Source organism: Sturnira hondurensis, unplaced genomic scaffold (assembly GCF_014824575.4).
Source record: "Sturnira hondurensis isolate 20B ecotype Veracruz unplaced genomic scaffold, ASM1482457v3 Scaffold0016284, whole genome shotgun sequence".
Taxonomy (NCBI): domain Eukaryota; kingdom Metazoa; phylum Chordata; class Mammalia; order Chiroptera; family Phyllostomidae; genus Sturnira; species Sturnira hondurensis.
This window is the reverse complement of record NW_028088915.1, coordinates 5,293,667-5,307,995: the sequence shown is the minus strand read 5'-3', so window position 1 is coordinate 5,307,995 and position 14,329 is coordinate 5,293,667. Positions and strand designations below refer to the sequence as shown.

General features: G+C 40.2%; 1 protein-coding gene across 9 annotated transcripts in view; it reads right to left on the bottom strand.

Moving 5' to 3' along the window:
• SFMBT2 (Scm like with four mbt domains 2) overlaps positions 1-14,329 on the bottom strand; it is a 213,687-nt gene that overhangs the window by 34,939 nt on the left and 164,419 nt on the right. For all 9 annotated transcript variants that reach the window (XM_037065974.1, XM_037065977.1, XM_037065973.1 and 6 more), the window contains 4 exons: positions 7,153-7,266; positions 5,102-5,144; positions 3,225-3,295; positions 874-1,013 (listed from right to left, as the gene is read on the bottom strand). In XM_037065974.1, the coding sequence (XP_036921869.1) occupies positions 874-1,013; positions 3,225-3,295; positions 5,102-5,144; positions 7,153-7,266 (368 nt within the window). The remainder of the gene's footprint in view (positions 1-873; positions 1,014-3,224; positions 3,296-5,101; positions 5,145-7,152; positions 7,267-14,329) is intronic.

The following is a 14,329-nucleotide window of genomic DNA, read 5'->3' as shown; positions in this document are numbered from 1 at the left end:
CAAAGTTGCCCAACAAACAACTGTGCTATGGATAAAGGAACTGTTGTGCCCAAGGAATCACAACACATTCATCATAGTCCAGTAGCCACAGAAAAGATACATGTGTTGCCTTTTACTTAAGAAAAAGCACTGATGTGTGTGAAAAAAAAAAAACAGTTCAAGAGCGGTTTGGAAATGGTTCCAAAATTCCAACCTGTCTCTCAACACTGTCTGGGGCTAAGCTATAAAAACGTAACAGAGGAAAACCCCCATCGGCATGATTAGAATTCGCCCCTATCTGTAAGTTGTTTCTCAAAGGCAGGAAGACAAATGAGAAATAACAGCATTGAAGCGATGAGCAGCCTAGGCTTTGCCTGGATGCAGCCAAAACACGGACTTGACCCTGGAGACCAGGGGAGCATTCTTCACGCACCTCCTAGGAGCAGGTGCTGTGCCAGACAGTGCTCATCTGGCCGAGAAGGGTCCCTTCTCAACGGCATGCTCAACCATCTCAGGAAGCCCTTTCTTTGACCCTTCCAGGCTTACGTACCTCTTCAGGAAAACCTTCACTCGCCAGCTCTCAACCCTCACTCCACACACAGCTGATCCTTCCTCTGTCTTCCTGAAGCTCTTTGTTCAGGTCCAGTGAAACGCCTCCTCTGACTCAGAGGACTGCACGTACATTCCTCCCACTTGACTGAGGGTCTTTCATGGACACAGACACCATTTCCCAGCTTCCTATGACCATCTTCAGCCCACAGGATTGGGAGACAGGAGGTGCTTGGTAAATGTCACCTGAATTGATTCACACTTCTGTTTTCTCCTTCAGAAATTGCACCTTTACCTTAAATACCCTGTGAGAATAAGCCAGATACGATTCTGGCTGCAGCTTACCTCTTTAAGAACCAGCACACATTTGCCTGGTCCCACGGACTGAGGTAGCTCGGCAATTCTCCCCTTGTTTAGGTAAGGGCCTGAGAAACACCTGTGATTGATGAAGAGCTGAGGACAGCAGTATTTCCCGTTGACAGTACCTGTGGGGAAGAGCCACATAAGCTGATGCTTCAGGAACCGACAAAAAAGCTTCAGTGAAGCTTGCTTCACTCAGATGGCAAAACTACCCAGAGGCACACGGTGTCTTAATAACTTAACATTTTACAGACACAATAATATCTTAGAAATTTTGACTATTTTTCTACCACATAAAATAAATTTTGTATATTGTACAGTATTTAAGACACAAAAAATGCAAAATTTAAGACAGTGATAACTAAGGTATCCACACGGAGCTGAGCCCCTGTGTGTCCAGCCCCAGAAACTCCTCCCAGAGGCAACCACTCCCTGGCTCTGGTGTTTACCATTCTGTAAACGCAGACACATGTATGTGTTTAACAACTAGACAGATAAATGTCTTTTAAATCTCCCTTAAGTGTTTTTTGGCAACATGATATGTTTCTGATCATGATGTGTTGATCAAACTGTTTGATCAACATGAAGGTTCTGAGATCCACCCAAATTGGTAAATGACGATCCCAAACACTGGTTCATTTTTTCACTTCTGTGTATTTTTCCGTTGTAGGAATAAATTACAATGGAGGTTTCCACTCTCTTTTTGATGGACATTAAGTTGCTTCCACCTTTCCAATGTTACTAACAGTGTTTTAATGAATATAACTAAAAATCTACTCCTTTTGATGGACCAGAGGTATACACATACACACACACACACACACACACACTTGGACATATATACATATATACTTGGACACACACACACATATATATATGTATGTATGTATGTATGCCCAAGTATATAACAAGAAGTAAAGATATGCAGCCTTGGGGCCTGTGTATCTTTAGTTTTAGTAGGCGTGGCCTGATTGCTTCCCAATGACTGCCCAAATTGATGCTTCAATAAGCACCGTGTAAGGGTTTCTGGTCTCCCGCTAGGTATTGGGTTTCTTTGTTTTGTTGATCTGCTAGATGTGAAATGTTCCTAACACTGACTTAAATTTGCATTTCCCTCATTATTCTTTCAACTTAGAAAGTGAACAGGGCAGGTTGCTGGTCTAGCTGCAGCTACAGCTGCCACGGGGAAAAGGAGAATAACTAAATGATATCACTCCAAAGCCCCTCAATGCCTAAAAACACAGACTGAGGCTTTATTTCAGCTGAGAGACTCTCTCTCCCCCACTGCTGCTCCAAGCTAAGCTGCACTCGCTGTGGAATTTCTTTATAAAAACTGTTGTAATTACAGTGGCAATTTAACAGTCCAAGAAGTTTGGTTCTCATAGAACCTCAACTAAAAACCAGCAGGTAAGAAAGGAGAAATATCATTTTCTTCATATAAGATGAAAGGAGTAAAATAATTATAGACTCTGACAGAATAGTGGACATGGCTTTCTAAAGGCATTTTGAAGTTTCAATTCTACACAACAGGCAAAAAAATTAAGTCCACAACTGCATTTACATGGAAATTTTTGAAAGGATTACTCTGCCCAGATGTTTAGAAAAAACAATTTTAGTAAACCTACTCATAAAACTGCTCTCTTTACAATGAGAATAACTTCAACTAATAGAATTTTTCCATAGCATATAGTTTTTAACCCCAGAATCCAGAGCAACTTTCATTTTGACTAGAAAATACAATTGTTAATCAAATATACTACTCAATGTACCAACTTGTCTATGATCAGTCTTGTGGTCAAAGGGTAATTCCCTTTCATGTTTTCAAAGATCACTGCAAGATGCAGGATTTTGTATACTAACAAGCATGTTATTCACAACCAGCTATTCAAACACAGAGGGTTTGAAGGAACAATTCTAAAGCCCACAGGGACTTAAGTATTAACCGCTATTGTAAAAATGCAAGTGGAACTAACATAAAATATCAAAAAAGGAATGCCTAAAAATGATTATTTTCAACTCCTTTTTCCACATTATTTTTCACGACACACAGACTTCATTGGGCTCAGAGTTTCTCAGTAGCTCATGGGCCCTTTTCCTGCAGATGAAGAGAACTATCTAGAGCTACAGACCAAGAAGCAGAAAAGAAGAGGCACGAAGAATTTAGCTTAAAAGAAAACCTTTTTAAAAACTGTAGGTATCCACTAATAAGTAGCAACAGAGTAAGAGAGAAGAGACTCAAAGCTGAGATATTCCTCTGTTGACCTAGAATTATGTGCGTATCCCCACTCATGGCAACAAACTGGGAAGTGACAGGGAGCCCTCAACAGCCCATTTACCTGTGGTGTCCAGGGAAGGGAATAAACAGAGGTCATGAGGTATTTTCTCGACAGGCACTGTGGATGGCAATCTGTTGATAAAGAAAATAAAAGTTTCATGGGTCACATACTGTAGGAGAAAGCAGTACATTCCAAAGTTTTTTTATAATGTAAAATGACCACTAGAGAAATCTAAGCCAAGAGTCTAGTAAGACAGGATGTGTGCATTTAGGAGCAACATCTGTAGGAACACATAAAAAGATCATTTAGACGGGGTTGTTCTCAATTCTCGTAATAATAACACAAATACACCTGACCCTTACGTGGTCATCACTGATCAGTGAGGTTCTTGTAGGTCATGGGCTGCTCTCTTGTTATAGAATTATAATAATGTCTTTAGTTGTGTTTTGGGCATGAAGAAACATCAACTTACATTGACTTTAATTATATTCAGCTTTCTCCTCAGCGTCTACATGAAAACCACTTTCTGGGGACCTTTGATTTCCAGAGACTGTGTTTGTGCAGGTCATGGCCACACCAAAAACAAGACCTTCGAAGAAAACCTATGAGCTGATGGTTCTTAAAATGTGAAGTAGGCTTATTCTAGGACAAAAGTCTACATTATAGTTCAGTCAAAGTTGCTGAACAAATATTAAAAAAATATAACCTTAGGAGGGAAGTAAAGTGGGTTTCACAGGGGTATCCAGCTTGGTTTGGTAGAAATCACAATTGAAAAGCTATATAAAGTCAAAGTCAACCAATATGAGAGATATAGTTGGGTCGTCTATGACACTGGTTCTCAAAGTCGCCTGGGAACTTGTTAGACGTGCAGGTACTCAGGCTCCACCCCAGACACGCTGAGTCAGCAGCTCTGGGGACAGGAGCCCAGCAATCTGTGTTTGACGAGTGGTGCAGGGGACTGATCCACAGACTGCAAATTTAGTAGGAGTTGTGAATTCAAATTTGGATTCGATGATGAAACTACTTTATTACTTATTCTTTATTTCAATGTTATCCAGATAAAATTGGACTCAGATTATTAACCTGATACACTGTTTAGAAATGAATGTACAAGAAATAACCATAAAACTGTTACTCACATTCCAATGGCAATGTAGTTACTATTCCATTTCACTTTATTTAAATTTGGGTACATGAAAAAAATGCTGTTTTCAATTTCATTTCCATCAGTGTATTAAGAAAACAGAAAGGCTTGGCAAGGGATATGTATTTTAATATATTTCAGATATTTGCCAATTTATAAAAATACTACCCACAGTTGAAAGTTTTCAAAAACATACTGCTGGCATCTATACACACAGTCTTCATAAAGTTACAACACGGCCGAAACGTGGGATAATCTAATTTATTCAACAATGTAGGGCCTATGAATTTTACACATGGAATCTAATTTAGCTTGCCTAAACACCCCGAGAAACAGGTATTTTACAAATGAGGGCATTGAGATGCAAAACCCTAAGCCAGCTGGCCAAAGTTCTCCCTGCCGGAAGTCTCTGCCCACCAGGCCTGGCCATGACCAATGATGGGAAGCATGCTGGGTGGGCTGCCTGGCCTCTCAGGCAGGGCCACTGTCACAGAGAGCCATTATGGTGCCTGTGTGAGACGGAGTGTCCTTTGGGTGTGCTGACGTAGAATCAAAGTGAGAAGTTACGATCTGGAATAGAAGTCCCTTCAGAAGAAGGCCCCATGTCCTGCACAAAATACGTGCACAATAAATCATAGTAGATACATTTTACTGGCAGCTTCAGTAATGCACCACTCTGTGCGTTAAATCTCTGACAACAGCCACGCTTCCCCTCCTCTGTAAAGACTCTACACGGGTTATTATGTAGTTTTTGAAAACTGAACAACAACAAAAAAAGAAAAGAAAAACTTACTGTTTTTCTGGTTGCACAACTGCAATCTTTCTCTTCTTTTGCGCTGTAAAACAGGCAAAAAAAAAGGAAAAGAAAATCAACATGGCTAGCTAGTTGGGCAGAAGCATTTTTAAAAACAGCTTGTGTAAAACCATCAGTTTTAAGGCAACAATTTAAATATGGAGAGTTATTTCATTCATGCCACAATTTTATCTTAATTTCTTCTAGCATAAAATAGAATTCAACTTATCAGAAATGAGGTCTGAATAGAATTTAGTATTTAATCTTATCACTACACACTGTCTACTTCATTTTAAAATGTGATTTTAATACAAAAGACAAACAGCGCACACATCATACCTCACATGAACACACCTGATAAGATAAAGTGTGGCAAGTACAATTACCCAGATGACTTTTTTCCAAAGAAAGTGTGATAAGTCAAATAACATTACCACAGTGTCTGCTCCCAAATTAGGAGTAGAGGCATGTTTTTAAACGAAAACATTTTGTTATTGAAAGGAGGACTGGTGCCTGGTAAATACGTCTGTCAAATATTAATATAAACCAGTCAATAATAATTTTTGGAAAAGAACATTTCCAGTTCATATTTACAACTGATTAGAACTATGTTAACAAAGACAGACCAGAGCTTTTGGCATCTACTAATTTTGGCACAGATATTCTCGCATCTTCCAACATAAGCATAAATTAATCCCAACAAAACGTCTAAAGCTGTCAAGAGTTTGGTGGGTTTAGAGTTAGAGAATAAATTGAAAAAAGAATGCCTTGAGATTGAAATAACTATCCTGAGGTCAAAATTTTAAAAATGTTTTAAAGTGAGGGAAAGCTACTACTCTCACTGGATCAGACTCATCGAGCAGCATGATACTTGTGAGAGAACAACCCCTAAAGCCCCACCTTTGTCTACGATCAGAGCTACCTTCTTTATTCCACGTAATGTCCCTCCAGCTCTTGAGGAATACTGAATAGGAGGACTCTAGGTTCCCTTCGAAGTCTGCTGACATCAGGGAATTAAAGGTCAACTGTGAGACGGAACTTTTTTATAGCAATGTTCTGAGATTCTACATACGAGTACCATATAGTACATTTAGTATGCACATACTGTACATCCTGGTATACTGCTAGAAAGAAGTAAAGCTAGCATATAAATTACATTAGAAATATGGACAAAACACCAGGTTGTGGATTCAATCCCCATCAAGGCACGTATGAGAGGGCAACCAATCGATGTTTGTCTCACATCGATGATTCTTTCTCCCTCTAAAAAATGTCCTCAGGCAAGGATAAAATATTAAATAATACATGAGAAATATAATCTATTTCATTAAAATGTAAAGACCCTTAAGGACCCAAAATTTTAAATAATATTTTTGATAAACCTATTGTGGGATAATTAATGGCAAGATTTATTAGGTTTGAAGATTTTTAAATGACACCTTTTCAAGATAGTGACCTACAAAACATATGTTAGAACACACTATTGTTTATATTTACATGTGTGGGATATTGGTTTGTTTAACCACGCATATTTTCCCCTTGCTCATATTGTTTTAAGTTGGTATTTTTGTCATCAGAAAGATGTGATATAATGCTCTTCTCAAAGTACAGCTGAAATCTCACTGGTTAGTGTTAAGAGTAAGTGTTTATGTCACTAAATCACTGGGACCAATTCTGACTCTTAGAGTATAAACCTCATGAGAAAAACTAGTCCTTTCTCAGATGTGATAATACAAAAATACAATATTTAGTTTAATTTTTAAATCTACATAATGAATTGTATACAAAAAAGAGTAAAAATTCCACGCATTATCTTTGCCTCTCTATGACATTCGAATGTATCATCATTATTATTTAGTTTTTCAACCTGTGAAATGTTCATCTCATGCAAACAGGTAAAGGATAAATGGGATTTAAAAAATTGGTGCTCTGTGGGAAATCTAAAACCTTTTCCATTTTACAGCTTGACTATACTATCTTTACAAAACTGCACATCTGTCCACCCAACCCCAGAGGTTATCCATCTCGGCTCCAACCTGGGTGATACTTACACACTGCTTTGTGTGGTGTGGTCAAAGGGTAAGCATTCGCTTCACACCAGCCCACTGGGAAGATATCCATGGACTCAACATCAACAATAAACTCTGGAGCGGGAGTCTGCAGACCTGTATTCAATAGCCAAGATGACAGGTACAAATAGGTTTAACCAAAAAAGACAAGGGAAAAAGGAAAATACTGAGCATCCCTGAGACTGAGGAAAACATTCTCCTGGATGTTAAACACAAAACTGAAAAAAGCCTTAGGACAGATATAAACACCTCCAATATGAAACAGCAAGAGTAAAAGGGGTTCAGATAAAGTGGGGGTTTCAAAAAGAGACGTACTTCCCACTGAAAATGGAAGGAGGAAGTAACCTAGGAACCAGTCTCTTCCTTTCCCAAGAAATTAAAGAACTGTGGCTCAGCTTGGGGTCAGGGCCACAGGACACACATTTAAGCCATCAATCAACACTAAGCAACGATCAACCTTTAATGAAAGTGACACACGACTGTTAAAGAGAAATAATAAGATTCCACAACGCCAGTTACAAGCAGTGAACACAGAAGACACCATATCTCCAGGGAACATGTTCCCTTATAAGTTGGATTGGAGTTACTTCTTTTGAACTCAGTTTGTGGCCTGTAGACTTTAGCCACGTCACGCAAAGTCGTTTCTGTAGTATTGACCTTTTACTGGAGCTGCCTACCTCCTGTTTTATAATTACAATAATGCTCTGTGATAAGTCATCATCACAGCCGAGACTCTGGAAAATAAGGGATCTGGATAGAATGCTAGTTAAAGTTTTAAGGACCCCACTACTGACAGAATAAAATTGGAACCCAGAAAACTAGGGAAAGAAGAAAATTCTACTATGAACCAACGGGTCTTCAAGAAAACACTTTGAGAGAAGATACTCTTGAATCACAAGATAAGGGCTCTATCAGTAGAGAGTGACACTGGGCTCTGACCACTGAATCTTGCTTTGCTTTGGTTTCTTCACTGAGAACCGAGATGAAAACAACACAGTAGAGCCCCTCACATACCCACATCATCACAGAACATCTGTGAATTTTTAATCACGTCGCCTCAAAACATGTAACTTCATGAAGCTGAACACCAGCAAACATATAAGGGTTCTAACCATTTTAACTTGCATGTTAGCTACAGCTATATTGGCTCCTCACCTCTTAATTTTCATCCTGAAGTAGATATTGTGGAAACATTATGTTATTTGATAAATGTAAATTCCCAGTTTAGTGGTAAACCAATATATTGGTGTATATTAAGTGCCCTGAACACTCTGAACGCAGATTCTAATATATGCATTGCTAAGGCGAGCACTGAATGCAGATTCTGATATACACATTACCATCACCATTAGTCACTTTGAACTTTTGATTTGTTTTCAAAGAAAGCAATTACTGTGATTATCAATCTTAACATACTGTTTACTTAATTCTCCTATAATTTAAAAGATATAAACTAAATAAATGCAAACATGTTTATAGGGATTATTTTTCAACACGGTTGAATGAACACAAATCATTTCTGTCTCGTAAAATTCAGTTGTGCAAATTAATAAACAAAAACCTCATTTCAATTTTTATTGGCTCTGACCAGTGTGGCTCAGTGGATTGTGCATTATCCCACAAAGCAAAAGGTCACAGGTCTGATTCCCAGTCAGGGCACATGCTTAGGTTGTGGGCTGCTTGGTCCCCAGTTGGGGTGTGTGCGAGAGGCAACCAATAGATATTTCTCTTGCACATCGATGTTTCTTTTCCTCTTTCCCCCTCCCTTTCCCTCTCTTTAAAAATAAATACGATAGCCCTGGCTGGCGTAGCTCAGTGGATTGAGTGCGGGCCTGCGAACCAGACGATCGCGGTTCGATTCCCAGTCAGGGCACATGCCTGGGTTGCAGGCCGGTTCCTTGCAGGCTAACTACCAGCAGGGGATGCACAAAAGGCAACCATACATTGATGTTTCTCTCCCTCTCTCCTTCCCCTCTAAAGATAAATAAATAAATAAATAGTTGCTCAAGTAAAAAAAAATACGATAAATACAATTTTAATTGATTTTAGACAGACAGAGGAAAGGAGGGGGGAGAGAGCAAGAGAGAGAAACATTGATTTGTTGTTCCACTTGTTTATGGATTAAGTGGTTGGCTCTTATACGTGCCCAGACCAAAGATCGGATCCACAACCTTGGTGTATCTGGACAATGCTCTAAACAACTGAGCTGCTCAGCCAGGATAAACAGAAACATGATTTAAAAGGGAGGTTGGGAGAGAGAACTCTCATGTGTGTCACTGTATTTGCACTGCTGACCCCAACAGGAAGAGATTCCAAAAGGAAGAGACGTACCTCGCATCCCTGACAGGAAGTGGTACTACTCTGCTACTCAGAAGAAGATTATTCCTCGCTCCGCAATAGCTCAACCAATGAGAAGTCACTATACTCCAAACTTTTAGTTGCCTCCAATGGAGTCTTCATTTACAACAACCCTTCCTAATTCTATAAAAGACTGTTGCCTTTGTTCATGAGCATCTGTGGTGTGCCTAGACCACATATCCCAAATTGCAATTTTTGTTGTCCTGAATAAACTCATTTAGATGGAGATTTATCTGGTTGCACATTTAAGGTCAACACGATCAACAATTCACTTATTTGTCAAAGAAATCATCAAATAAGTAAGAAGACACCGCAAACAAACAAAAGGTAAAGAAACTTCCCAGGTAGCTTCCAATGTGGAAGTAAGTGATCTGTCTCGCGTGCACACAGTTCTCCAGAGGGTGCGGTGAAGAGAGTCTCGGGCCTGGCTCCCCATACAGAGGGGATGAGATGCTCTCATCTTCAGGCTCACAAGAATAGCGTGTGTTTCTGAGCTACTCAACAATTGTGCTAACAGGCTGAATTCATCTACTAGACATAGTTGTATTTCCAGATTTACATTTAGGTACAACTAACATTTTCAAGGTCAAAGTAGTACTTCAAAAAGCAGCATAAACTGAACTTCATAGCTTATTCCTTCCTGAATTAGGACTTTTGTCTTCCAATGTTCTGCTAGTTCAAACATCACATCATATTAATACTTTAATATATATACTGTGTAACAATGTATACATTAATATAGTTCTAAGATTGTCTTTCCAGTATTTTAAAATTCTTTGATCATGATTTCCATTGAATTAAACACATATTTTATGAGCTACAATGTGTCAGCGACCACGTTCTCAAGAAAGTTATAATCCTGCCTTCCTCCCACCCCAAATCTAGCCCGTTAATGTGTGTATTAAACAAGAACTAATGATAAAGTGGGTTATTTATTACTCAAGAAAGTTTTTCCCAATCCTGTTCTGAATGATGGGTACCATTTTTTATTTCCTTTTATCAACCTTCGTGAATCTGGATACATATGGCTAGACTCAGAATAGTCTTTTAGAACATAACCCCTTATTTTCCAAAATTTGAGGCCTAGTAGCTTATAAAATAATCCAGTAAAATGTATGCCATATTCTTGATTATCCCAGGACTGCCAAAACTAGCTCTGCAAAGGTAAATCTTCCACTAAGGAACACTGTAGCATTTTTATTGTTTCACAGAAAAATCTCTTATATATGATACAAGACCACACATCTCTGACTTTATTTCATCTGCATGAAGTCAGTATGGATTTTCCTTATTCATTCTTACCTAGAACCTTCATCTCAAAAACCATCAGGAAGCCTAAATCTATATCTATGGGGAAAACCTTAAAAAAGTTATTGTATATCCATAAGATAGAATATTCTGCTGCTATAAAAAAGTATAAGAAATCTCTTTATATACTTATATATAAAAACATGTACATATAGTTGAACACACAGTGTTCAGCACAGTGTAGAACACTCTGTATAGACAGCATGCTACCATCTGCTTAAAAAGGGGAAAAGAACATATGTTTATATGTGCATGAAATAAATCTGAAAGGAAAGCAAAATACGAATACAGTGGGTGTCTTCTGGGAAAAGGACTGAGTGGCTGCAGGCTTAGGGGACAGGAGTGGGAGAGAGAATTTGACCAAAGAGACTTTTGTGTATTTTGGGCCTTACTGAATGAATTACTTATTTACAATGACAACCTCACTATCATCACAATAACAACGACACAACACAAAATACTCAGAGAAGAAAGGAGAAGTCTTATACATGAATACAGTCTCCCATAGAGGTCAGAAAAATGAAGGATAAGTTAGTTACCTTAAAAGAAAATAAAGCTAAACCATGAATTATTTCACTGCTAAGAGGAGACTTTCCATACTTGCAAAGCAAAACCACAAGCATATCAATTTGTAAGAATCACTTAGGAACCTTAAAATAATATTGCTATTTGCTCTATCCTGAGACTGTGTCCTCACACCAGCAGATACCATTCATTTCTGGAAAGTTTCACTCACCCTTATTAGAGAGACTGTGTCATGTTCTAATTCAGCAGGTTAACTCTGGGCACTGCAACAGAATGTGACCTGTTCCATTCAGAACATCAGGATGAAAGAATGAGATAGCTTGTCACAACGATGAAATATCTTAGAAACACAACCCTATCACACTCCCCACATTACATAACTGCCTGATTCTCAGTCAGTTATGAAAGGGAACCAGCATGGGCGAGCGCAGGAGCAGGAGATGTGTCTGGGGGGCTGGAGGTGAGAGGGATACGAGGGAAGAGGCTTAGGGCTAGCTGTGAGGAAGGGGACTGATTTTTGTTGAAGCCAGTAAGAGAACTGGAGTGACCCCTCCGACTCAGTTAATAGCTGGGGAGGGAAGAAGGGCAAGAGGTATTTAAGGAAACAAGTTCATCCGGCCAAGATGGAGATGTAGGTAGACACTCTGTGCCTCCTTGCACAACCAAAAGAAGGACAACAGCAAATTTAAAAAGTAAAAATAACCAGAACTGCCAGAAAGTCAAACTGTATGGAAGTCCAACAACCAAGGAGTTAAAAAGAAGAAACAGTAGAAAATACATAAAGGGAGGTTAAGGATAGTATAGAAGCCAAAGAACTTATATGTGTGACCCATGGACATGAACTAAAGGGGGGAATGAGGGTGGAAGGGGATGTGCAAGGCAGAGGGAATAAAGAAGGAAAATAGGACAACTGTACTAGCATAATCAATAAAATATATTTTTTAAAAAAGAAACATTCATCCAGACCAGTAGGAAGGGCAGAGATAGGAAGCTAGATGGAGGTGACGGGAGGCAAGGCAGTGGCTGGTGGATGGGCAGTCCCACATTTGTGTGTGGATAAACCAGGAGGAACAACTATGGAGAGAGACAGACCACACGACCCAGGGTTCCAGTATGAGGAAAAAAGCCTCAAAACCTTTGACTGAAAAAACCTGTGGGGGCTGAGGTGGCGGGATGAAGCCCCAGCCTCACAGGAGAGTTTGTTGGAGAGACGCACAGGGTCCTAGAATGTACACAAACCTACCCACCCGGGAATCAGCATCAGAAGGGCCCAACTTGCTTGTAGGTAGCAGAGGAAGTGACTGAAAGCCTGCCAAGAGCTGAGCAAGTGGCATTGTTCCCTCTCTGTTGCCTCACCCACATACAGCGCCACAACACAGACGTGGGTTGCCCCACCCAGGTGAATACCTAAGGCTCCACCCCTTACTACATCTACATCACAGGCATGCCAAGACAAAAAATATGGCCCAAATAAAAGAACAGTGCAAAGCTCCAGAAAAAATACAACTAAGCAATGAAGAAATGGCCAACCTATCAGATGCAAAGTCAAAAACACTGGTAATCAGAATGCTCACAGAAATGGTTGAGTATGGTCACGAAATAGCAGAAAAAGTGAAGGCTATGAAAGTTTTCTTTTAAGATTAAGTAGAACAAGGGAATACCAATTATGGCCGATTGGCTCTCAGCACCAAGTCCCCTTCCTCTCTGCCTGCGGGGGATGGAAATCTGGAAAATTAAACTCCCAGACTCCCTTCCATGATAGAGTAGCGTTCAAAATAGGTTCCATCACTGGTGTCTACTCTTGTGGGCTTCGAAGGACAGAATGGGGCACAGACCACCTTCCTGCTGTTATTACTACTGGCAAGCAAGGTCATGGAGTGTCAGCAGCTGGACTTGGTACGTCCATTTCCAGTCATAAGCTTCAAGGGTCTCTGAGGCTGCTGGAGCATGGCCAACGTTTCCTCACAGGCTTTGCAGTTGTGAGAGGGACGGGAGCCAATGGCAGGCCGAGGATTGCAGCTTCCTGCCCACGGGGTTCCATGGGGGCCTTAAAATAGAGTCAGTGTCAGCCTGAGGATCTCCGTCTGGGCGCCTCATTTCCTGCTGGAAATATCTATTGTGCTTTCTTGACTGATGCCAGGGCAGGATGGACTATACCTCCAGTTTCTAAGTTCTATGGGTCCTCCAAGCTCATTTCATCATCTTACTATTAAATGCTGAAACTTACAGCCTGGCATTGATCTACTTATCAGAGTAAACTGCATCTTGCTGGCCCTGCATTCCAAGAAAATCTGAGTTCTTGGCCTAGACAGACCTATGGAACTTACTTTTGACCTATTCAAGCATCTAGAACAGTGCTGTTCAAAAGAACTTCTGGCGTAGGCTGTCCAAAATAGCAGCCAGGCGCCTCATGTGACTACTGAGCACTTCACTCGGAGAGTACAACTGAGGAACTGAAATTGTAACTTAATTTTAATTGCTTTAAAATGATGCATAGCAACCTGTGACTAGGAGCCACATGGTGCACCGCACTTGTCGTGCGCACCAAAGTTTGTTCATCTCTCCTGGGAATCTCTCCTGCGGGTGCTGGATCTGGGGCCCATGAATTCCACAGAGATCCAGCCAAGAATTGTTCTGAGAGGGCTCATGAATCATCTGAAATTGCACCAAAAATTGTATACTCATGCAAGTACGTTTTTCTGAGTGTTCCCAGCTTTCACAAGAATCTCAAATGCCTTATAAAAAATTGTTGGGAACCACTCTGCCTGGTTTCAGGAATTGTAACTACCCTCCATGGCTAAGGATGAGCGAATGACCTCCAGAACACGAGTCACAGGAGACAAAGCTTGTCTCTGGTAGCAAACGCTGCCTCGGCTTCCTCCTCCTGCCCCCAAAGCATGGTCTATGTTGACGACAGGTAATACTCCTCATAGCGACGGGCAACCTAAGCCAGACTCAATCACTTGAG